The sequence below is a fragment of the Eublepharis macularius genome, chromosome 1, assembly GCF_028583425.1.
Source record: "Eublepharis macularius isolate TG4126 chromosome 1, MPM_Emac_v1.0, whole genome shotgun sequence".
In the NCBI taxonomy this organism is placed as follows: domain Eukaryota; kingdom Metazoa; phylum Chordata; class Lepidosauria; order Squamata; family Eublepharidae; genus Eublepharis; species Eublepharis macularius.
The window spans coordinates 141,107,987-141,134,383 of NC_072790.1; the positions used below are offsets into that span (position 1 = coordinate 141,107,987).

Consider the following 26,397-nt stretch of genomic DNA (forward strand, 5'->3'; position numbering starts at 1 on the left):
GCAACAGAATAGAATGCTTCCAAAGTTTTATTCTTGCTTTCCACCAAATTGGAAAATATTTTAAATATTTTAAATACACACACTTATTTTAATTCATTCATGTTGCAGAACCCTAACTGTAGCAAAACACTCTTAGGAGGTTAGGTTGTGTTACCTGTTAGTAGGTTATGATTATTTTTACTGGGGCTTTTAAAAACAAACTGCAGTTACTGGAGTTGCAATTTCAAAGAGCACAACAGCATGGTAAGAAGGGAAATGTAACATTTTCCCAATGTAATTTTCCCCCACGGAAAATCACTCTCTCTAAGTCTAGGTCTAAGTAGCTTGGGATGTTTTTAGCAGTAAACCTCCACAAGGATAAAGATTTAAGTATCCCTTCCCATGTCAGGGAGTTGTTCCTCTCCCATCCTGGGCCAGCAACTGGCTGCTCAGACTCCTAGAAGACTCTGGAGACACAGGGGAGGCTTGTTTGCTAACACTTTTCAGCCTGGAAGAGCAGGTGAGTTCACCCAGGTGACACAATATACAGTGCTAGAGACAGTGAACCAGAGCAGGCAAAGTAAAAGTATTTTATTTTAAGAAATTTAGGAGGGTTAACACAAAAGCTAGTGTTACCCAATCAAGCACATATATACAAATAAATACTTACTGAGGCTAGATAGGGCTAACTTAAGTAAGTCACTTAGCTGGCGGGCTAATAACTCTTTAGCTGAACCTCACCAATAAAGTCCATAAGATGTCAGGCTGGCCTTGCAATGGTGGAGAAAAGAGGATGATGCAGCTGGTGGAGCCCTCCAGGCAATGGTGTTCAAAATAAAGTGAGGCTCCAGCAGCAAAAGGAGAAAAAAGCCTCTCCTGTGCCTGTAACAGTCACGTCTTAAAGGAGATTCAACCAATCAGGGTATAACACCAATAAGCAGCTGCTGCCGCGAGAAACAGGTGCAGACGATTTGCCTGCTGAAACCTTTCTCAAGCAGGTGTGCTTGAGAAAGGTTTTACTCATGAGACAGTTCTTCAAGCTAACCTGTCATAAAAACATGTTTCAGGCTCAGCTACCCCATTTTGACATCCCACCTCACTTTTCTGCCCCATTTTAAATTCAGGCCCATGGTGCCATTTTTTTAAAAAAGGGGGGGGAAAACCTCAGGGAATTTAATCATGGACTAGATACAGTATGTAATCCCACCCAGAGATGCTAGTATGACATCTGCCTTTGACTGCTGTCATCATACCAATCACCCAGTTATACCAGTAATAAAGTTTTTGTCCCATAAAGTTATCATCTTTGTTTTAATATTGGTGGTAGAAAGTGCTGTCATGTCATTGCTGACTTACGGCAACTACTGCTGGGGTTTTCATGGCAAGAAACTAACAAGAGGCGGTGAGTCATTTCCTGCTGCTGCAACCCTGGTCTTCTCTGAAGATCTCCCAACCAATTATGAGCCGACCCTGCTTAGCTTCTGAGATTTGACAAAATTAGGCTTGCTTGGGCTATCCAGGTGGGAGAGGGGGAGTTATATTAGCGGTAAAATAAAGTATTTTCACCAACTGGTAGCTGAGAATTTGGTTTATTATAGAACTTTACTGCCTTGTGTTCACAGTTCAAATGAATACATTAGAAATCAGTAAACATACACTTCTGCTAATTCCTGGAAGAAGACGCTAAACAATAATGCACATATTTAATTTACATGATGAGCTTCCACAATAAAAGTAGAATTTATTTACAGCATTGAAAGGGGACATGTCTTTAATGACCACTTGTTGCTACTGGTCAAGAAATAAAATCTAAGACACCTTCCCTACCACCACTACCTGAAGTAGAATTTGACCCCACGTTATTTTAGATGCAAAAGTCGCTCATATGAATGAGGTTAAGGGCATTGAGGAAAGCGACAAGCATAGCCTTTGAAAAAGCCTCATCATTCTAACATAGTCGAGAAAAGTTTTTATGTTAGAAGACATGTCCCCCAGGTGATTGTCTTAAGATATAGAGTAAATAGACAAAGCATATACACATGTACAAAAGCATAACAAATAAATATAGCTAACTGAAGGACAATACTGAATTAAAATAAGTTAGAAAGGAACTTCAGATGTGCACTTTCTACTTAGGGCCTGATTTCAACCCCATTAAGATCAATGGTTGTAGAATAGCACCCTTAATTATACAACAGCCCTTTGTAATACCAAATTTGCCTAATCTGAAAATCATTTGCAGCATTCATTAAAAATGGCTTCAAATATTTGACTATTCCCTATACAGATAATTCTTCCATACAGGAAAGCAGTTTACAGATTATATGTACACCATGGTTTGTGATAAATGTGTATACTTCATTATCTGTACACATAAGAGGAAGGTAAAATTGCCCATGGCTGATCAGTGAATGTATACATGTAAACATGTTAATGTGGCAAAACCAGTATCTGTATAGGAAATTGCTGCATATGATTTGGCCCCACAGTACACTATATAAGCAGGATGTTTAGGAAATGAGAACTTCTTTGTATTCGGTAAACAGGAAAGAGCTCTTGTTGATTGTCATTTCAACTTAGTCACAAGAAAATAGGCATATAATTGCGCATAACTCTACAATTGGGCAGAAAAATATGTAGTTAAGACACATCACTTTTATTAGTGCAATGCACAGATCTTTTCAGTAATCAGCCTTAAAGGCAGATTATAGCTAGGTAACTGAAACAAGGACAACTCTTTAGTTTAGAACCGTTCACATAGCCACTCCTTATGGGACAAGATCCTTTCCCCCCAGAATATGTGGTTAAAGTGTCATCTGTAGCATCAACCATCACAAGTTTAAGTCCCAGTTTTGTACACCAGTCAAAATATTGGGTTGTTAAGCATGAAAGAAACTACAATTTATACTCATGATAAGCTATTCGTCTAACCCATTAATTGCAAGCCTAGAACAACCAGGGCTGGAAAAGGTTGACTCTGATTATACATAAAAATGTGCAAACTGAAACCATATTAGGTTAAAAAAAAAATAATCACAATGAGAGTTCATACATGATGTTGCAGTCATCAGGTGATGAACATGCAAGTGATGGCTTGTATGACTGAACAGCCATCACAGAAATCCATCAGATTGTGTCCACAATATCTTTTTTTAAAAAAAAAAACCCCAAAAAACAAGTTCACACATTTACGTGTGGCTACTTCCATACATGAGTTTTGATCTGGTTTGGCATCCAAATTAGACTAACCCTTTTTTGAGTATCCATGCAATGTCATCCCCAAATCCACCATTTTCTATATCACACCTCTTTGCTTCAACCTGTCTTAAACTTGGTTTGATACATACTTTTTGGAAAAAGCACAGTCAAAATATGTTTCATTGATAGGAAGGTATGCATTTTTGCAGGTCCTGTATTCAATGGCACCATGCATCACCCCCACCCATCTACCTCCTGCTGCCATTCCCAGTGTATCAAACAAATTGTCTAGCCATCTCATAAGGTGACTGTGCCACTAATGATACACTCTAATACTGAAAGGAGCATAAAGAAGTTAGTGCAGTTCTGCAGCTCTTTTGCCATGAATCTGCTTCATGCCTTAACCTCCTTCTATTGCCCTCTAAATTACTTAAATTCCCAGTTTAGAGCAGTGAGAAAGTCTTTGGCCTACATAGAAGGAGTTGTGACTGGAGTCCATGTGGATGCAAGTCTAGCATGCACAGATGTGTCGTACTGATTGTCAGCAATGTCTGTAGATGTTCCACTGTCATACAGTGGAGAGCCGGAGGAAGTGGTGGTGACTGAATGAGGTAGGGTGGGGTAGTGGGTTGTAGAACCTCGCAGAAACTGAGATCCTATCCCATTAGACATCCCACCTGATTGAGAAACAGGGGAGATGGTGCTGTTGCTCACAGACCACAAGTTGGGATACTGGCTGTAAAAGAAAGAAAAGCAGGTTTTAGAATGCAAAAATGTATTTGGGACAGAGTACCCATCCAGCACAAAAAAGACTGGGGAGTATAAAGACAAATCTCTCTCTAGCCAAAGATGTAACTTCGAGCAAGTTAGCATCTGAGCCTCCATGCTCTGCTAACAAAAGTGAGGGAGAGGGGGAAATCAGAGAGCTGTTGGGACAACAAGTGAGATTACAAAGGACTTGTCTTAAAATATTATATAAACTCTTTGGCAGGATTTTGTCTTATTCAATAAAGCATCATAGATACAGACAAAATTATAAATGTATATTATTAATAAACCCCAATTCTATACCTTATATGGGACACTATTTCTATCTAATGACACAAATTTATTTTGTCTCACAAAACACTGATAGAATGTGGAACTTCACAAAGCACGATTTCTGTAGAAGCCTGCTTGTAATACCCATAGAGTATCAAAGGTCTGTATTTGGCTGCTCTCATGAGTTGAAATGTTGGCAATTTCAACATGGGGATGGGCTTATGCAGCCTCCATGTTGCAGCTGCAGCTGGCAATACAATGCAGTGTCAACAGGGCTTCCTACATGGCATGCTTCCTTGCATTTTCCCTGTCGCAGTCCCCAGGGGTGGCCATTCACACACCCTACCACACATAACACTACTGTTATAGCGTAATGTTATATATTTGTTGCAGAGATATAACAGGGAAGACATATTTCTGAAGCAACTTTTAAAAAATGAAATCTACGAATCTGGAGAACTCTGAGAAGGGTAATAGTATAACAGTGTCAATTTCTGTTTTTTTTAATGAACTCCCACACACAAACAGAGGGTGGTGGACGAAAATAGCCACCAGAAAGGACTGAATCAGGGAAAATGGCACCAATGTGTACATGAACAGGAAGATCTGGACTTTTCCATCCACACTAGCACCACTCTAGCTTTGCTATGATCTTCCCCAAAACTCTGGAACAAAGCAAGTATGGAAAAGGTCACAGAAATACAGGGGAAATACCACAATGCTGAAGGCAAGCAGGAAAAAAAACACCTTCCCAATAGCACCCAAAGTGGGGCAAGCAACCTGTGTAGGTGGCCACTTTCCCAGTCCTCACTACTGGTAGCCAGCAGTATTTTTACTGTCCTAACTGCAATCTTCCCCATAACACTGCAACAGTATCCCAGTGTATTTCCATTACATAAAGTTAACTTAATCTAGTGACCATTGCATGGGTAACAGAACTTCAGGGGTTTAGACTAACTGGGCACTATCTCAAGAGAGATGCAGCTCCTCCCTCCTTTACTTCATACCCTTGGAGTCTGAGGTGTGGAGGAATTTCTTTCCCTCTTTTGTTTTCCTAACTGCCACAACATTTCTTTCACTATAAGTGAATAGAGTGAAAGTGCCTATTTGCATGCAACTGGTTGGGATGTCATAAATATACCCCCCTTGCATAAAACAAGATGCCACAGGATGCCCAAAGTTAATTTTCATCTAGCTTGTCCTAATCTTGGGTTTCTAGGAGCCTCTGCCTTTTGACAATGAATTCCTTTCAACAGCCACACTTCAGTTTATGGAGATCTGGGAGGATTCTTGTCTACAGAATAAAGCCTACCTGGAACTAGTTGGCGGGCCGGTGCTGTGACTCATGGGCAGCATACTTGTTGGAGGTGGAACTCCTAAAGTGGACCAGTTGTCATGGGATTGGAGCACAGAAAGGCAGGCTGAAGAATTGTCACCGTAGGCTGCTGTAAAAGACAAGTATTCATGAAAAGAACAGTCTCTTTTTCCTGTGCAGAAATAAAGTTCTCGAGAACTGAAAATAACTCAGACTCCACCCTTTCTCTATTGCTGCTCCTGATGCCTAGAACTGCCTTTTGGAACACCAGTCTGACACCACACTCTCACTTTCTTCAAACATTTCTTTCAAGTCAACCTTTTTTCATGAAGCCCCTTTTTCATAAAGCTCCTTCCCCCCCCCATCCCACTGAAAATAAGCCTAAGTATATGCCACTTGAATTAACATATATCCCCCTGTCATTCATCCTCAGTTCCACCTCCCTCCGCTACCTTATTACAAATTTTAGAAGACAAAGGAGTGACTGCTCTAGAGTCAGAACAAAGCTCTGCTCAAGATCCAGTTTAAAGAGATTCGGTTTCGTTTTCTCCGCCATGTCGGACGCTCCTCTTCGCTGGCTCGAGAGGAAGCGGCCGGGCACCCTGTCCGGGCGGCTGATCTGTGAAGATTAGCCCCCAAAACTCCCAGTGAGGGAGGCTGGGTCCGGGACGCTGCGGGAAGAGCCCCCTGGAATCAATGCGGGGGGTTAATTGCCCGTTTGTCCCTACGGAGGCCGGCGGACGTGCGCGGCGCCTCGAGTGCTGCCGGGCCATGAGAAACGGCAAAGAGCAGAACTAGGCGAGAGCCTACAAGTAAGCGAATTCCTTCTGTTATTACAAGCGTACGTGAAGGAGAGGTGAGATCTGAAGCTAAGAAGGCTCACTCTTCCCCTTTGCTGAGTCTCAAAATTTGGTTGGCGCCCCCCCCCCCCCAAATGGCAACAAAAAAACAAAGTCCTGCCCTTGGCAAGTCAGTTTCGGCTGCCTTAAAGGGAGAATCGCTGGAGGAAATTGTACGGAGGGCGGTTGGTGAAGCTATAAAACCCTTTGTTGACAAGCTGAATGAAACAGATCAAAGGGTGGGCTTAATTGAGAGCGAAGTGAAAACCATCAAGGAAGCAGCGGGGGGGGGGGCAGAGAAGTCTGCTCGGGAAAGTGCGTCACTCGTGAAGGCTACGAATAAAGAGCTTAAACTGGTGGAGAATCAGTTGATCGGGCTACAAGTGGAACGAACACAGACAATTTTGCGCCTCCAGAATGTGAAAGAGGAGGAAAACGAGGACTTACGGGGTCTTGTCTCGGAACTATTGGCGACACCCGCGAGGGCAACTAAAGAAGAAGTTAAAAGCGCCATTTTGGAAGCCCGTCGGGCTACTTCAAAGTATGCAATGAAGCGTCAGTTGCCGCGCGAGATCATCATCGATTTTTCATCTAAGAGGATCCGGGACACTATCCTATATAATTCATACAATGCGGATTTGGACTTCTTGGGCAACAAAATTAAGATATTGAAAGACGTCCCATTTCTAGTCCGGAAAAGACGTTTTAAGTATAAAAAGTTCGCAGCTCTTCTGAGAGAACGTGGAATAAAGTACAAATGGTTATTTCCGGAAGGAATCTGGTTCACCCATAAAGATCAAGCCTTTAAGATATTATCAGAAGATCAACTAAGGGATTTTGAGGACAGGAACCCAGAATTCCAGTGCACCAAGCAAGACGAAAAGGAGAAGTCTGAGGGGGAGGGGGAGGAAACGAGCACTGCGGCTGCAGTTGCGCAGAGAGAACTCCGTCCGGGACCCAGGAGGGGAAGAAAAATTTAACTTGAAATTAAATTGTAATTTGCATTTAGTAAGGTCAACCACTCCATCAATATAATATAAAGCTTTAACTTTTGAATAATGGCAGTATGAAGGGAAAACAGAAATGTAGTGTTTAGTGTTTAGTGTTTGTAGGGTACCTTCCCCTTTTTTCCACCCCTCCCTCCCTCTCTCTTTTTTCTCTCCTCTTTCCTATCCCTTGTGTTATTGTAGTCTTTTGTAGTTACTGTTCTGTAGGGTATGTATGTATGTAGTAGTTGTATGTTAGATATTGAAAATAAAAAATTATTTAAAAAAAAAAAAAAAGATCCAGTTTAAAGAAAAGGGAAGAAGAACAAACAAAGAAAACCCTGAACTACTAATCTTCAGAAAAAGTGACGTTCTCTTATCTGGATCTAAGTCAATAATGTTTACCCTCGCGGTTAATTCAATAAGCAAGCAGGCACAATAGACATATGCATGTAGAGAACTGCAAGTCAGTACCACTTCATTCTGGGAGAAGCCTGACACTGCTTTCCTGGTCTTTGGTCATACAGAAAAATGCTAATATGAAAGAGTACTCAAACATGAAATCCCTGCCTCATGTTTTTGAGAAGGTACAGTCATCTGAGGATGGGACCAGATGTCCTTCTCAGGGCTTTAATTAGCTCCAACAGGCATGTTAGCTTACTTTTAATCTGAGCATTTCCCATTTTAAAATTCCTGGCACAGCACTGGTGACTCCATTACTCAAGCCTGTGTATGGAGTGCAAGCTCTCTCCAAATCAAGTTTCAAAAATGATTTTTAATTATAGACAGACAGGCATGAGTCATGAGAAATGGGGGATGTGAGTCAAGAGATAAGAAAGAGCGATGCTGTTTACCATGTGATTCCTATCCTGCCCCCTACCCTTCCCCACCTTGGGGAAAGAGAAAGATATCCGACTTGTTGGAGAGAAAAAAATCGCCAACAGTGTTATCAGAACAAGTTGGGTTGCCATGACCTGTCTTTTAAAATGCATGCAGATATTTCAATTGTACATGAAAATATGAAAGGAAATTGTTCATCTCTATGGTATTTTGGTTGCAGGCACAGCTAAGTAACTACAAAGAGACCATTTATTAGTCTTACTGCACTTCTTCAACCACTTCCCCTTCCTAAACAAACACTGGCATCAGAATACTTGCCTCAAAAAACTAGCAAAACACACCTCAATATCAACACAAAATTATAGCTTAAGATACTGAACTGGTGTTGGCTTCAGTAGTCCTACCCTAAGCATGTTGGTGGCAGAGCAGATCTGATGATCAAGCCATTTAAAATATTTCTACCTACTTATTTTAGAAAGTATAGCATATTCTTGATGGGAAGTGGCAGAATGAGTATAAAATATTCACATTTTAATGTCAAGATAATCCAAGGTATTCTTTCCAACTATAAAACTCATCCATGAGAGTCCCTTTTTGAAGGACCATGAAAATAAGTGAACAGAGATGCTGTTTTGACCCTCTAGCTATTGTCCTATCTGCTTTGCATCTCAAGTTCTACCTGGAGACAGCAAGACCTGTTCCAGTAAAGGAACTCTATCGTCTCTTCCACTTAGCCTTGATGACATAATTATTATTTCCAATCCAGAACAGCAGTTACAAACACTCTCCAAAAAGATAGTTCAGCATCAAGATGCTTGAATTCAACCTCTAGCCACTCCAAAGAAGTCAGTACCATTAAAATAACGTGACTCGTTTGTTTTGAAATATACACACCTCTAAACAGGGATGTCATGTGTGAGCCAAAAGGCACTGAATGTGGAAGATCTACAAGAGGAATCATGGCTCCAAAGATGCATCTCACTTGGAGCAGGGCAACAGATAAATAAAGGCAATGGTATTATTAAAAATTGTAAGCAAAGAACAAATGGCCTGTTGTGCCGATAGGTAACAGCAGCATTTAGACAACCTCTTATGGGCAGTACATAGGCATCTAAGAAGCAGATGAAAATATACCAGGGGTAAATGCTCTCTTCCTCTCAATCATAATGCTTAGACAGAAGGCCAGAGGATAAACACTATACAGATACAGGGTACAAATAATCCTGCAAAACTTAGTCACATAAGTCCCATTCTATCATTCCATGGAGCAGATTTTCAGTGATATTTGCTGGATTGTGCCCAGTGTGGACAAGAATTCTACTATTTGCTTATGTTAACAGGCTCAAACGGTAGGGCTAAAAAATCTGGTTTATTCATAACTTCATTCATAAGATTATTTTCACAGAAATTGTTTCTTTTTACTTTGAGACCAGGGTGCACAATAAGTCACACCAAAGGCTACTATTATATTTTTACTAACCCAAGAGAACCCTAGCACTGTGCTAATGATGGGAAAGCAACTGCTGCAGTATTATGCACTTTTTTAAAAAAACGATTCTCTGTTCAACTCCTTTTCTCTCTGTATACCCAGCTGTTACTATCTTTTTCTTATACTGCAGGTCTTCCTGCATTCTAATCTCTTAGCTTTTCATGTATTTAGAAAATGTATACCTTACAGCTCACATTAATCCTTTTTTCCCCCACTCACTACACCCATAGACACTCTGTGTCACCACTTTTGTTAGGGCACTCTCTCACTCTCCCTCCCAATAGATTTCTCTGCAACCCCAGTTCTCAGCCTTCTTCAATATTTTTTACTGCACAGCCCTTGGGGCCAGTAGGAAGCTAACACCAACTAAAAAACATGATTTCTAATGCTTAACCTCAGATAGCAGCCTCCCCCTCAACCCTGTTTCAGTATAGCAAATCAGCTTTTACCACAAATCCGTTTGAGAAATGGTTGCAATTAGTTTTATATTTGCCTTAAATACATATTTCATTATAATTTAACTATTTTTAAAGAGACACAACACCGTGTCTTTATATAAAAATATAATTAGTCAGTTTTATGCGCTCTGGTAGGGGAACCCTCAGGTATAGGTGAAGCCTGAAGCAAGCTGGCTGTTAACAGGCTGGAAAATTAGTGTCAACTCCGCCACACACTGCTGAATTCAGGGAGAGAAGCAATGCAAACACAATTATTCTCTCACTCCCACCATAACTTTTGATGGACTTGGACAAGCCTTAGATGTTCCCATAAAGAAAGGGGAAAGGCCTGAATACATACTTGGAAGTCCCCTAGACAGCCACAAATTCCAAACACAGGAAGGGAGGGGGGTGCAATCAGCACACAGGCCTTATGTCGTGCAGATCTGTTTTAGATCCTATACTCAAAGTTGCATTAAATTCTAGGGGGAGGGGTGCCATTAAGTCATTTTCGATGTATGATGACCCTATGAATGAAAGACCTCCAAACCATCCTGTCATTAACAGCCATGCAAACTACAGGGCATGGCTTCCTTTTTTGAGTCAAGCCATCTCATTTGAGGTCCTCCTATTTTCCTACTGCCCTCAACTTCTCATGAGGTGACCGAAGTACAGTAGCCTGAGTTTCATCATTTTAGCTTCTAGAGAGAATTCAGGCTAGATTTGATCTAGAACCTACTTATTTCTCTTTTTGGACATCCATGGTAGCAGCAAAACTCTCCTCCTCAGCATCACATTTCAAATTAATCAGTTTTCTTCCTGTCAGCTTTCTTCATTGTCTGGCTTTTACATCCATACATAGTAATGGGAATACCATTGTTTGGATTATCTTGATCTTGGTCCCCTGAAAGACATCCTTATCCTTAAGAATTTTTTCTAGTTCTCTCATGGCTGCTCTTCCAAGTGTCAATCTTCTTCTGATTTCTTAGTTGCAGTCTCCTTTTTGGTTGATGATTGAGCCATGGAATAGAAAATCTTTTTAACAATTTCATTTTCTTCATTATCAACCTTAAATTTCTCAGTAATTACTTTTGTCGTCTTGATGTTCAGCTGTAATCCTGCTTTAGCACTTTCTTCTTTAACCTTCTTCAGTATTCATTTCAAGTCTTCACTATTTTCTGCCGGCACCATGGTATCATTTGTATATCTCAAATTGTTCATGTTCTTTCTACCAATTTTCAATCCACCTTCTTCTAAATCTAATCCAGGTTTCCTTATGATATGTTCTGCATATAGCTTGAACAGATAGGGAGATAATATACATCCTTGTCTGACATCTTTGCCAACTGGAAATTGGTAAACCACTTTTGATCATCTCTTACTAGAGCAAGCTGCACTCAAATCAGTTTGGAGAAACAAATCACCAGGAGTAGATGGAATACCAGTAGAGCTATTTCAAGCTATGGAAACTGAGTCCATCAAAATCTTAATAAGAATATGTCAACAAATATGGAAACCAAAACAGTGGCCCAGAGTCAACAAATACGGAAAACAAAACAATGGCCTACAGACTGGAAACGCTCAGTCTACATTCCAATTCCAAAAAAGGGGATGCCAAAGAGTGCAGCAACTATTGGACCATCACATTTATGTCCCACACAAGCAAAGTGATGCTCAAAATTCTACAGCAAAGACATCACAACCATATCCAGTCTAACACATTCCTGGTGTGGGGTTCATACGGCAATCATTTCACTGTTTCCTATCAGCAGTCATCATAATATTAAGCCTCCAAAGATCAGATTTGGACACAGCCTCAACATTCACACTCTGAATTTGATCCACTAATTCATTCCCCATGTAAGCAAACAGCCACAGGGCAGTAAGAACCACTTACTTGGAGAACTGTTCCTGTGAGCATAGGGATTTGGGTAAGGAGCTGGACGGTGATTCCTCAGTGATGAGTACCTTTCACAACTGTGAGCAGGTGAGAGCGACAGAGATGCTCCAAACTGAGAGTGAGGGTTGGCAGGAGGACACAGTGTACCAGTTCCAGGAATCAGCCAACCACCTACTATAAGAAGGTGAGTAGAGGGGAAAAGGAAAAATATTTCACTATACCAGTACATTGTAGCGCTATATATCTAAGACGATACTAAGCCCTTTGCACATCTTATTAGGTAACACTAGATAGGGAGGAACATAAAAAGAAACCGCTGTGTCAAGGTCTCCTGCCACCCCCATATTAAGGAATACTTTGTGCTTGTATAGCATTTTGAAATTTTAGAAGTGTTCCACTTACATTATATTTTAATCATAAAATATTTAATCATAAAAATAGCCCTGCAAGATAGGGTTAGTAACTCAGAGCATTTTTTTAATGTAGCAGCTATTGGGATGAGCTGGGATCACAAGGTCATCAGTTCAATTATTACCCCTCCCATGAATCCACAAAAGGCCAAAGTACAGCAGACATCTGTAGTCTAAATTGCAGCTGTGAAGGGGCTAGATTTGGATTGGGATTGCGGTGTTGGAAAAGCAAGTTTTGTTGGTGTTTTTAGCTATTTTCTCCTTTGCCAATATCCTGATCAAAACCAGCCCCTTCCAGGTTGTAACTGTACGGATTACAAAATAATTAAATGCACGAGAAACACTTTGGACACTGGATTTATATAAATGCTACGTACTATTTTTTCTCAATGTCTTGTGAACATTATTCCTGTCCTTACCTAATACAAGTTGTGAACTTCCCTGTAAAAAAATGGAGATGGGTGTTCTTATAACTTACAAAGGAGAAAAGGGAAAAGCTGGCACAGGGCGGCTGTATTTGATGACATTGCCATGTCATGGTACTTTTTCTCCCACACAAAAATTGAAATTTTCAATATATAACACACAGTAAAACCTCTTATTTCCTTCAGACTTGGGAAGGTAAAAGAGGACAGATATTAAAAATATTCCAGTAATCAGAAATATGAAAAGACAAAATGTGAACAAATAGTATTAATCTGTGTAATCACGTGTGAACTTTGGAAATGGAGGTTGAACAGTACTGTACTGAAAATAATCTATTTACTTTTGGTTAAAACAATTGTGTTCTTACAATATTTCAGAACTTTGCACCATTGTCAGTAACACTTAAACTCTGGAAAAGACCTAGTCGGGCTGTTTCAAAAATCTGCTGAATTATTCTCCTACTCTTCACGTTTACTTATTTGGTACTGTAAAACTGAACAATACACTTCACTCTGTTTAGGGATCAGATATGACTGTTTATCTGAGACACACACAAGGTCAGCTTTACACATAGATCATTGTGGGAGTTGACCAGAGCCATTAAAGGCAATCAGTATTTTGCTGCTGACTTCAGTGAGAAGATGCCTTCCCACAAAGGCCTCCCACAAAATATGGAAATTGTACTATTGATCAAAGAATGACAAATCATAAAAATACATTACACTCTTTAATGATACAATACCTAGGGATCCATGAGAAGGCTTGCCTTCATGAAGCACCCCACCCCTTTCTCCCTTGGTATATATTTTGGGGAAACAGTGCAGAATTTCATTCCTCCTCTTGTTCTGCAGTGGGAAGTAGGAAACTTGGGCCCCTTTCACTCTCGGTCTTTTAATCATCTCTGCACCTTTTTTGCATCCCATGTTTCCTCAGTTTTCACACTTCAAAGCTAGTCATGACATGCTGCTCCATTCTTTGTCCGTGACATCTCCAATTTTTCTCCTTGCGAATATAATGCGACTTTTACTTTGCATCCATTGCCCAGTCGCACTTGGCCTAATTAATGTCAGTATGAACTCTTCTTTTGTCTTTTTACATATCTTCTCCCCCCTTTCTCCTTCCTTGGTTGTTGATTGGTCTGTGTGGAATTAACCACTCCTGCCCAACTCAGCTCTCTGAATTCCCTGCCATTTTTTTTCAGTAAAGCAAGCCAAGGGTCATAAGGCTGCTTCTTCCTTGGCTTCTTTCCTCTGGGTCCTCACAGGGTGCTGCCCCACCTCCCTGTGCCTCATGGGGAGGGCTCGGTCATGGCTGAGTGGGCACCACTCTGCAGCCCTTCTGGGCAACCAGAGTGGAGGTTGGCTCAACACCGCGTCTGCAAAGCAGGCGAGTGCAAAGCAGCAGCTCCTACATTTCACCTGAGCCAGGGCTGGCATTTACCTGCTCCACAGAAAATCCCCCCCCTCCACCATGCAGTTCAACCCAGCACTCACCTGCTCCACGGGCTAGAGCTCTCCCTGAACCGAGCAGAGCCCAGCGCCTCGCTGTGAGTTGCAACTCAGCTGGGGCGGCCGCTCTACTGCTCTATAGCCATCCCAAGCAAGCAGAGCAGGAGTCAGCCCAGTGCTGTGGCTGTGAGCTGGGGCTCAGCTGGGGCAGCCGCTCTCCTGCTCTGCAGCCCTCCCAGCCTGCTCTAACCAAACTCCAGAAACAGAATTGCAGGGGGAAGCCAGAGGCTCAGGCTGGACTTGGCGATCTCTATTAAGAAGCAGCAAGGGGCGAAAGAGCGAGTGAGAGAGGCATTTTCTTTCATCCTGGATGCACTTTTGAGCGAGCTCAGACTTTACAAACAAAGTATTGTGAACATTGAAGGGAAGGAGCAAGAGAACCACAATTGCTCTAGTGAAAAGAACCCAAGAACGTCTGCTCCAGGCTCCCCCGGCCCCGGCCGTGCAAAGCAGGGGGCCAGTCACACACCTCTCCACGTATGCTCAAAGTTAAAACGTTTTTTAAAAATGGTGATGTGCGCTATGATACCCTGAAAGTCTGAAACTAAACGGAGGCTTCCTGGCAGTCTGAAAGGAATAAATGAACCAAAAGGAGGGAACCTCCAAAGAGACTAGAAACAATCTAATCTGACTGTATAATTATTATCAAAGTGCAAGTGCTCAAGTGTAATATAATTAAAGTGCAATCATCAACATTATACATGCAGTATTGATCACATTCAATCAGGGTAGCAACTAATCAAAATCCAATGCAAGGTAAGTCCATATGAAAGGCAAGTCCTACAGTTCATATAAGTCCAAGTAATCTTTATCTTTTCTTTTTCCTTTGCAGTAGTGAAGAAGACGCCGCAGTGGATTCTCGCCCCATCCAATGTATTATCAGTAGAGCAGATGAAACCCAAAGAATTGGCAACGGGCCTGCCAGCTATGAAAATTGCCTGTTTCGAAAATCTTCGTCATTGGCCAATATTTATTGCATCTCTCATCAGTCATTCAAGGTCAGAGACATGGATTTCTACCAATGCATTAACTTGAACAATTGATGAGAGATGCAATGAATATTGGCCAATGACAAAGATTGAAGATGACGAAGAAGACCCAACTCTTTGGGTCTCATCTCATCTTTGGGTTGATGATTGCACTTTAATTATATTACACTTGAGCACTTGCACTTTGATAATAATTATACAATCAGATTAGATTGTTTCTGGTCTCCTTGGAGGTTCCCTCCTTTTGGTTCATTTGTCCTATTATATGGAGACTTTTCCCTTGTTTGTTGGGTCTGAAAGGAATCACAACACGCCAAATCAAAACTGCTGCAGAATGTGTGAAAAGAGAGGGTACCAAGTCAAAACCATTGCGATCGCCACAATTGCTCAGAAATAGCGCTTTAAAGGGTAAGTGCAAAAGGGGCCTCGGACTCAAGGATCTTCAAATCAGAATGCAGAAGTTTAAAAATAAAGTATTAACCTTGGTGATTAAACCGGTTTACAGTTAGAAAAAAATGTATAATATAACAAACTGCTACCAAAGATTTTTAAAATCACCTCTATGCTATGCTAATGTCAAAAAGGGCGTATTTGCAAGCCCACACTTATATCTGCATTAAGCTCACATATATACCCCTGGATCCAGAGGGAAGCACCCCAGCCAAGCACAGGTAACATTGATCATACATTAAAGTAATCATAAGGAGAATTACGTAAACATACATTGGGGATAACCTGACTGTTGACCATCTCCCACTTCATCCATCATGTCTTTGTGATCACTTCTGTCAAAGAAATCACAATCTGTTAGGCAAAAGATTAGATAACAGAAGACAAATGTATTTTGTAAATGCAGCTGACAGCTCTCACCTTTCTTTTGCATCAAGAAAAGCTTTTGCAAAGGGGTTATACTTAATTTTTAAAGCCGTTATCTAAAAAGAAAAGAAAAGTCCAAATGTCATTTTACTCATTTTTCATGAAAACAATAAAGCAACTTTTCTTTCAATTTCACTGAAAGTTTTACAACTGATCCTAGTGGGAAAATGGCCCAGAACAGAGCGCCTAAACTGCTCAAACTGCAATACCACTCTTTGAAATAATTCTCTCACTACAACCAGCCTCCTTGGTCCAACTTAGTGGCCTAGTTTTATTATCCTATTAAGGAAGTTCATGAAGGGATGGGGGAAATACACTCCAAACAGTTATAAAAAGTTTCAGGTTTCTGGATAAAACAAAAGGGATAATAGAATTCAGCAATGAATTCCTTAATCAGAATATCATGGTCACTTTATAAACAAAGTTGTCTGACAGATTAACATCTTCTGAACTAACAGAAAAAAAATCACAGAACTTGTCAGCAAATGACTTGCATCACATCTTTAACAGTTGCTATTGAAAGAAATGCAAAAACAGCTAAACTTCCCATATTAAAAATATGAAATGCTTTTGGGTCAAGAATTAATGGAAAACTAGTCAGCTCTTTGGTCTGAGGTTTCTAATAGAGCATTAAAACTAATACTAACCCATATGGTAATGTTATTAATTGGCATTTGTCATGTATGCAGTTCTGGAAATAGAAAGGGTCTTTAGCCAGCTTGAAAGCCACATTTTGAGAAGTTTTGTGGGATATAAAAATTCTAAGTAAATTAGAGTTGAATACATATACCTTAAATATCCTTAAAGATGTCTCTCTGGGAACCAAGAGCAAGATAATCCAAATTATAGTATTCCCCATTACTATGAATGGATGTGAAAGTTGGACAGTGAAGAACGCTGACAGGAAGAAAATTGATTCATTTGAAATGTGATTCTGGAGGAGAGTTTTGCAGATACTATGGATGGCCAAAAAGACAAATAAGTGTGTACTAGATCAAATCAAGCCAGTATCCTTCCTAAAAGCTAAAATGACAAAACTAAGGCTATCATACTTTGGTCACATCATAAGAAGACAAGATTCTCTGGAAAAGTCAGTAATCCTAGGAAAAGTAGAAGGCAGTAGGAAAAGAGGAAGACCTAAAACAAGAGGGCTTGACTCAATAAAAGCCACTTTCTCCAGTTTGCAGGATCTGAGCAAGTCTATTCATGATAGGAAGTTCTGGAGGTCTTTCATTCATAGGATCACCATGGGACAGAGGCAACATGATAGCACGTAACACACACACACACACACACACACTCCCTCCTATGTTTGGTGTGCCTGTCCTTGTAAATAACTTTGGAAAATAAAGCAGAGTAATGTAATTAATATAGAATAAAGGGGAAATGACTCATGAACCATTCTGTCGGGCTATGCATTTAGCCAGTGACAAAAAATCTTATTAAAAAAAGAACCAAAACTTATTAAAAAAAGAACCAAAACCAGCTTGCATGGCACAAAAATGCAAAAATTCCAGACTGTTTTTCACGTTTAACTAGACACTAGAAGTCTGGAATATAATAATGATGTTGCATATAATTATAGCTGTATGGACACAACAAATCATTTAATCCAACCTTCTTTGCCCCCAAGTAGCTTTTATAAATATCGCTGTCAAAAGCTTATCCAAAACCTCCAAAGAAGGAAATTACACAAAGCTCCCATGGCAGCTTATTTCTGGGGTCTTCTTATACTTAGGACATTTCACACAATGTTCAATATGCATCTGTCTTCCCTTGCTTTTTTTGTCCAGTCCTCAGTGGAAGTGAACAATTGTTATATCGTTTTTCTGGTATTATTTTAAGTTCTCCCAAACAGCCAAAATGCCTCCATATTCAACGCATTCAGGAACTACTTCAAGAATTAGCCCTTTGTTGTTTCAAAGAAAGAAACTCCATGCAGGTCCACCCCCCACTTTGAGCCTACCTCTTCATTTTGGTAAGCTGTCACAGCTATAAACTGAGTCTCCGGGAAAGAGTGGCTGGTGATCATCCGCTGAGGGCCACCAACTCTCACTATATGAATCCTAGGCTCATATTTGTGCAAGGAATTCAACATGATCTGTTATAAAGATAAACAAAAGTAAGTATTTTACACAGCAGTATAAAATTTCTGATATCACAACACCAGAAAAACTTCAGTGGTGGTGCTTTCTAGAGGAAGATAAAGAAACCAGACATTAGACTACTCAAACCTAACAAACAAACAACGATCAGAAGAGCCAAATAACTCAATTGGTGCACTGCATCTATTGTCTGAACAAATACATAATTTTAGATCCTGCCACTGCATAATATATAGTAACACACCATAAACAGGATTATCTATCACCTAACAATTTAAATCTGAAAGTGGGATTATGACCCAAAGAACCAAATCCAAAATTTTCCTACATAAAGTTTAGCAAGAGCATCCCATTTACTTTAGTTGACACCACAATGTGATGGCAAAAACAATGGCTTGGTTAAACATTTCTAAATTTTGACAAGCTGCCACTAGAATGGCTTACCAAGATGCCCTGTCCTAGGACACAACCTTTTCAAACACTTCCCTATCACTCTCAATTAAGATCAATGGTCTTAGAAGCATCTGCCTTTACATGGGATCAAAATGTCTATTTTTCCCCATAAGACAGGATGTTTTTAAAAGTTAAAATAGCACATAAGCCATTTGCCCAAATGCTGATCATCAGAAGTAACATGGGGAAATACACCTGCCTCTTTGCAGGGCAGATTCCACATTTCCTAGTGCATTCTACATTGCCCAAAGAAGAGGCAGGCAGCAGCCACACAGATATTCACTTAAGGCAATCTCACATGTCTTTTACCTCACAAGTGCTGTTGTATCTTCCCACGTGGTGGCAGTACTAGGTACAACCCTACAATAGCACAATTTAAGTCATATGAAAATGTCTTTGAATTAAATATGTGTTTTCTAGCTATTCAGCATCTATTCCAAAGCTTCAAAAATCTGACAGACACCAAGAAAAGGTAACTTGTTCTCTCTGAAAGTAGCTCCTCACATAAACAGGGAGGATTGCTGAATGTCATCTACCTGATACCTACAAGTCACATAAAGACTGATCAATGCTGTCCAAATGGCAGACCAGACACTAGTAGAATGAGCACCAGTGATATACTTGGAATGAGTGACTGTTGCACAAAATCTCTGCATTTCAATGGGACCTTTTTCCCCTTTGGGAAGTTTCCCTTTATCTAATTTAACGCTATAGCAGAGGACAGAAAGTATCTACCATTGATACAAGGCTTTAAACCACATCCAGAATGAAGCTTCACTCATGGCTGACTTAGCCCTGCACTGTTATAATTTCAAGTGTTATAACACATTATATAATTGAACAACTGCCCCCAAAATCTGCTGCCTGTTTCATTCCACCTTTCCCCCTCACAATTACAAGGCAGATTGATAAGTGTGTTGTTCCTATTTAAGATAAACTGTTTCAATTTTCTAATACCTGCCTGTGGTAGATCTCTGTTCCTATTTTACCTTCTGGGAAGATGCTACAAATGTCTTTTTAAAAATGTTATTGTGCCTGTGTGTGTGTGCTACACATCTACTTTTGTCTCCTACCTATTACACAGTGGTTTGGGGGGGGGGGGTGTTTTAAAAAAGGGTGCTCCCCCCTCAGGTCTCAGGAGAGCTCCCCCAAAAGATGCCAGTACCATAAAGAGCCTGCCTGTAGAAAATAAACCTGGGCGCTGAATGAAAGCATCTTACTCTAGTAGCACACGCATTGCACATAGCCACATATTGCTCCAACCTGACTGTTGTTGAGTTACAGGGATTCCTTAAGTACAGCTGAATTCAAATTCTAGTAAAACAAAGCAATGTGAAACCATTTAAGGAAGACAGTTATAGTTAAACCAAAGTACACAGGCCAAATGGAACACCTTTGTTGCACAATGCACACTGTCTTGCATTATACTGTGTGGATATAATAAATGGAATTACATCTGGCTTTTGTGTTTGTATTTTGCTTCAGACTACTGTGTTTACTTACAACCTCTGTCAATGTTAGTTTCTCAGCTGCAGAGTCAATTAATGAATTCAGATGGCACAGAGTCAAGCAATGTTACTTCAACCAAATGCATACAAGTAATGGTGTGCACACAGGGCTGTGAGACGGGGGAAAGAGCCTGTGTCTCGAAGTCCAATGACAGAGAATAGTAAAGAGTCCAGTAGCACCTTTAAAACTAACCAACTTTACTGTAGCATAAGCTTTCGAGAACCACAGTTCTCTGTCAGATGCATCTGACGAAGAGAACTGAGGTTCTCGAAAGCTTATGCTACAGTAAAGTTGGTTAGTTTTAAAGGTGCTACTGGACTCTTTATTATTTTGCGACTACAGCCTAACACGGCTAACTGCTCTGGATCAATGACAGAGAATCTCCCTTTACTGGGCAAAGAGCCGCTCGCCACTACTCCATGCAGTCTGCTGGCTGCAGTCTGCTGGCACCTTCCATCGCCAGTCTGGGAACTGTCACGTAAACACAAGAAGGCAGTCTCCCCTCTCCCCGCCGTGACCGCCCGGGCCTTCCTCACCTGGCCGCCCCCGTTGAGCTTATTGGTGAGTTTGACCTTGCTGAAGGAGACGGGCGCCTTCATCCAGTGCGCGCCAAAATTGGGCGAGTCGGGATGGATGTAGACGCAGCTCGGAGCCTGCGGCTCGGGCTTGCCTCCCGGCACCCACTCCCCGTTGACGTACTTCCAGCGGTGGTTGTCGGCGGCCACGAAGTCCAGTAAGAAGGAGTACATGGCGTTGGGGTCGAGCCCGGACACGCTTGCCTTCAGCACCGGGAACATCCGCCTGCAAGAGCGAGACGCAAGGAGCGAGGAGGGGCGAGCGGCACCTCCGGCGTCGCCTGAGGCTGGGCCTGGTCTTCGCTAGGCCTCAGGCTCGGGAGACGCGCCGCCCAAGCGCCCCCTCCCTCCCGCGGGAAGTCACGCCGGCCCCCCAGCCCTGTTGCCTTACAGCTCCGCTAGAAATGAAAAGCCACGCTTAAAGTAGGCCTCACCGGCTTCAGGAGTTCTTACTTCCAAGTAAACCACCCCAAGGTCAGGTCGTTCAGCTCTCTGCACCGCTTATCAGGCTTTCCTCTTACGTTTGGAAGTAAAACCCTTGAAACCAAGTCTACCTACTCACATATGAAGCCCAAATAAATCACTAGGAGATAGAATTTGGAGGTAGCTTTTTCTCAGTCAGGTTCGGCTATGATCTTTGAAAGTGCATTCCTATGCAGAGTTACTTCAATCCGAGCCCTTTTGGGTTTAGACTGGAGAGGTTCTGCATAGGATTACACTGTAAACCTTTTTACTTGAAAGTAAATTCCACTGAAATCAATCTCTCTTACAGATCCACAATAGTGGGAGTGAGGCTCAAATATCTTTACGAACTTACCTCTGAAGTGTAAATCCGTTGGGCACAAATGATGGACTGCAATTCCATTGAAGGAATGGGAGTTTGCATTATAGTCCTTACTTTATCTTTTTATATAGAAGGCTCAGATTTCAGTGAAATTTAATTGCAAGAAGTCTGTATAGGATCTTACTCTTGGTACTCAAGAAAAAGGAGACCTTTGTGCCTTGTAAGGAGAGGTTGTGGCTTGGTGATAAAGCATCTGCTTGGCTTGCAGAAGTTACCAGTTTCAATCCTTGGCATCTCCAATTAAAATGATCAGATAATAGGCAATGTGAAAGACCACACTACCTGAGCCCTTGGAGAGCTGCTGCTGGAGTAGACAGTACTGACCTTGATGGACCAAGAGTCTGATTCAGTATAAACCAGCTTCATGTGTTCCTTAATTTAGCTTTTAACAGATGAACACAGGCTTGGTCAGTAAACACACAAGAAGGCAAAGCACAGTTAAAACTGAAGAGAACATTTAAAACTGAAGAAATCACTTTGATAATTGGAAGAAGACACCTGAATGCAAACTGATGTGAAGAGTTAAAGACAATACTTTTTAAAGGCCATAATTTTTAGGAAGTTGACTGGGAAGCAAGTTCTCTTCAAATCGCTAAGACTATTTACAAATAAGAATATAATGTACATTTGCACTAAGGTCCATGTGATCAGGATAATTGAAAAAATAAAATGTGGGGTTTTAAAAGTGTGAAGCCGATTACTTAGCCATCTGAAACTAAGTGTCCACCCACCTTTGCAAATTCAAGTAGGATAGCTTTGTTAATCTCTCCCTAAACAAAAGGGAGTCTTGTGGCACCTTAAAGACTAAACGATTTACTTATGCATAAACATAATACATTTGTTAGTGTGTAACATGCCTAAGACTCCCTTTTGACCAGAAGCAAACCATTTCTGCTGAACCCTCTAAAATCTTGTTGATAGTGGAATAGGATGCATACAACAGCTGATGTGCAAGGCTTCCTGCTTTTGCTTCTGGATCTGGGGACCCGTTTTTCCATCCAGCACAAATTGCCTCAGTTTTAAAAGGATGAAAGTTGAACTTACTGTGCAATATATATTTATATGCAAAAACATGAAAAGGGTGCCCACCTAAAATGTACGTGCAGAATTGAGTTTGGAAACGTGCCACCACAAGCAGTTTGATCAGTGGGATGCACTGAAAGAAAAAGAACAAGTGCTATGGCACTTTAAAGATTAATAGATTATTCTGGCACTGAAGGAGGCTACCAGAGAGATTCTGAAAATTAATCTGAGCTGTCTGGAAGATGACTAGGGAAAGAGATGGAAAAGTTACTTATTAATGATTTATATTCTGTCCTTCCATCCAGCTATCAGATCTCCAAGGTAGAGACTAGGAGGATGTGTGGGAATTTCTGAGGACTAACACAGCCATAAAAGGAAACATTGAGGGGGGGGGGAGAGAGAGACTTGAGAAGGTAAGGGAAAGGGCAGAAGAGAAAACAGGTAGCACAAAGACCCGTTGGTTAGAAGGTAGCACTAAGGATCAATGCCCCAAAGAAACAACAGGAGATGACACCGACAGTGTACATAGGAGGCAATTCCCTCCAGCAGCGACCTGAAGCACTGCGGGAGTGAAGGGGGATGTGTGTGTGTGTGTGCTGGGAAGACCCTTGAAAGAAGATGGCTAGTTGGCCCCCTTCAGGCATCCCTGAGGCCCTTAGCGCCTCAACCTGCCTGCCTTCCTTTCTCCTACCTGCCGTTCTTAGTCACGATCATCTCGTTGGTGAGCTCCTTGAAGCGTAGCCATAGCTCGCTGTCTTCCAGGGTGACTCGCAACTCTCTCTCGGTGGGATCTCCCTTCTCGCTGCCCGCCTGCAGCTCGTTCTCTACGGCGCTCAGCAGATGATCCACCCGGTACTGCAAGCTCTTGCCTGAACTGTCCGTGCCCGGAGAAGTCATCCTTTGCTCCTCTCCTCACCAAGCTCCCTTACTGACTAAGATTCGTCTCCAGTTTATCGCACCCCACAATCTCCCCCTTGGAAAACGTTTCCTGGGTAATACTACTCCGATGAGCAACCAGAGACACAGTGGGAGGGTTCTAGAGTTGGGTGCTGATGGGTTAATTCCACTTGACCTCTCCGGACAGCGCCACTTGAAACTGGTCAAGCGGGGAGCAATTACGTTCCCCCCTATAAATATTCTCCTTATGACATCACAATACCGGTAGGGGGCTCCCCTGATTGGAGACTAGTCTCTTTGATGTGCTCGGCCCGCCCACCTGATTGGCTCCCTGCGGCCATATCAGAACGGTGCCCGGGGGAAAGCCTGTGATGTTAATTACAACTACTGGGATTAAACACGGCTATTTTATGTAAATCTGTCCCCAAATGTTTGCACCTCTATCAAAGCTGCCGGGGCTGCGGCTTCAGTAGCCCAAGAGGAAATGGTCCATGTCAGCAACAGTGCCTTAACCTGTGAGCAACATTCTCTTTGCCTCAACAGCGTTCATCATCAGAAGCGCCTTGAAGCTCTAACAAATTCAGGACTGATGTGGACCAAATCACTGCGGCCAAACCGACTGAACATAGCTACATAGATACCAGTGAAAGATTTTAGCTTCAGACGCTTTTTAAAATTGTCTTCAGTGACAACCAACCCTATCTTCAAAGTGCATCTATATGCACATGAATGCCATTCAAATCAATGGGCCTTCTGAGGAAATGGGTTTTAGTCGGGATAGAGGCGATAACGTTCTGTAGTGTAAACCATTTTAAATGCGTCGCCCGAGCCAAGACTAGAGACGGCCCAGAAGATGGTTTATACCTGCCATCAGCACGAAAGACCACTTTTCCCGTGCAAAACTTTGCGACTAGCCCAACTAAAAGAAACACCTCAGGATTCCATGAATAAAAGATTGATCAAGAAACTAGTAGCTGATTTTTGTTTCAATATAATTTCTTGGGGTTTAGTTTTAGACGATTTTATTTTCGCCATTACAGTCCTTCTCATAATCCGATTAAATGGAAATATACGAACTAGACCTCTGGATGGCAGGAACAATCCCACCCAAACCCCCCAAGTATATTATCAGTGGAAATTCCAAGCAAAAGTCAATCCCACTGAGTTCAATGGGATTTACTTCCCGGTAAGAATGATTAAGGATTGCAGCCTTATTTTAGTAGGCTGGGTGTAGCCTTACACTTAAGACTAAACCCTATTAAAATAAATGCGCCTAACAAATTGTATTCGGGACCAGAGGTTACTCGGAAGGAAGCCCCACTGAGTTCAATTGGAATTTCCACAGGTATCTCTTAAACGGCTGACTTGGGCCAGCTTTCACCCAAGCATTTCAGATTCAGGGCCTTGAATGGAAAATAACAGAGTTGCCGGCGCAATATCTTCGTGGCTTCGGCAGAGGCTTCTCCCTTCTCTCCCCCACCCCCACCCAGTTGAAATCACCAAAGCCATCTTTGGCGGAAAAGACGGTTAGAAATAAGCCAATAAATCTTTGAAGGTAAGCAGGCAAGTCCATTTGCGGACATCTGAGACAAAGACTTCTCCACCTGAAAAAGTGTGGAGCGGCCTACATCTGGTATTTTTGTTATTTAACAACTAAAAATAAGTTGTTAAATGAACACATAAGGGTGCTGTGTTCTGCTCTGTCTTTTCTTTTCACAGGGAACATCTGATCAAGCAGCCACTTCCTTATAATGCTCCAGTGTACCAGTTCCAGCTGGGGAATGGGGTCCTTGTCACATTTTAAATAATAATACCTGGTCACTTTCGCGTCTTTTCACTCACTTCCTAGGAAAACCTACCAATATTTTCCCAGCATTCAAGCCTTCCATAGTTTCTCGATTTCCTTCCCTTTTCCCATGAGCAGTACTATCCTAAGCACCGTTAGATCCTTCTGAGTGCCTTGGCTGCAAGGCTGTGCTTCAAGTGGCAGTGCCAGCCTCATACACAGTTGCCCAGTTGCAGCGACCGGCTCTCGAGCACCGAACAAATGAGTACCATCACCTGTGTGTAGCACCACTTTCGGATCACATGTTGGAGGGAATGGGGGTTCTGGCCCAGCTGTCTGGCCTGTAACTCAAGGAAGGAAAAAGCATGGATTCTGTTCGACCCTTTTCGTATTAAACAAAGCATGTGATTCTCTTTAGCTCCAGAAAGAAAAACTCCGTTTCCGCTTCGCGCTCTTCTATTGAACCTGATAGAACTCTCCAACTAATGGTGCTGCACGCGGGCTGCAGTAACCTCAGTCCGGCGTGTATTTAGGTTTAAGTACAATAAAACTCAATGGGTTCGGGCTGCAGTTCTAGCACACTCACCAAGGAGTGCCTCTGACTAAATTTACGCGCTTCAGATCGTTCAATATTTTGAAAGCCAGAGTCTCTACTTTTACAACACGCTTTCCCCCTTTTTCTGTTGCTCCTGTTTAACGAGATCGTTATTGTTTCCAGAAGCCCTACCGAATCATTTCCTGTCCATTGTCACCTCTCGTCCCCCCTCGTCCTTTCTCTCTCCAGAGCTTCCCATAGAAAGGTAATAAAGTCTCCCCTCCTGAGAATGTTAAACCACCAAGGAGCCCTAAGGTGAGCGATCAGCCTGCCCCAAAATTCCCCTTTGTAAATGTAGACGGAGCTGCCTGGATGAAACAGAAGGGCAAAATGCAAAAACGCACCGAAAATTAACCACTAGTTTTGCAAAGTCTTTG

The 26,397-nt window shown here is 41.8% G+C and overlaps 1 protein-coding gene across 3 annotated transcripts; it reads right to left on the minus strand.

The window, feature by feature from the left end:
- Window positions 1-3,645: 3,645 nt before the first annotated feature.
- TBXT (T-box transcription factor T) lies at window positions 3,646-23,639 on the minus strand. Of its 3 annotated transcripts, none has more exons than XM_054987465.1 (8): window positions 23,434-23,639; window positions 20,837-21,101; window positions 18,200-18,334; window positions 16,228-16,289; window positions 16,081-16,142; window positions 12,022-12,195; window positions 5,531-5,660; window positions 3,646-3,913 (listed from the first exon to the last, which is right to left on the minus strand). In XM_054987465.1, exons 1-8 carry the CDS (start codon window positions 23,637-23,639, stop codon window positions 3,646-3,648), a joined length of 1,302 nt encoding a protein of 433 aa, XP_054843440.1. The 3 variants fall into 3 exon arrangements, with proteins under 3 accessions (XP_054843440.1, XP_054843431.1, XP_054843449.1); XM_054987456.1 differs by having other exon boundaries at window positions 12,022-12,198; XM_054987474.1 differs by lacking the exon at window positions 12,022-12,195.
- Between the last annotated feature and the right edge of the window lie 2,758 nt (window positions 23,640-26,397).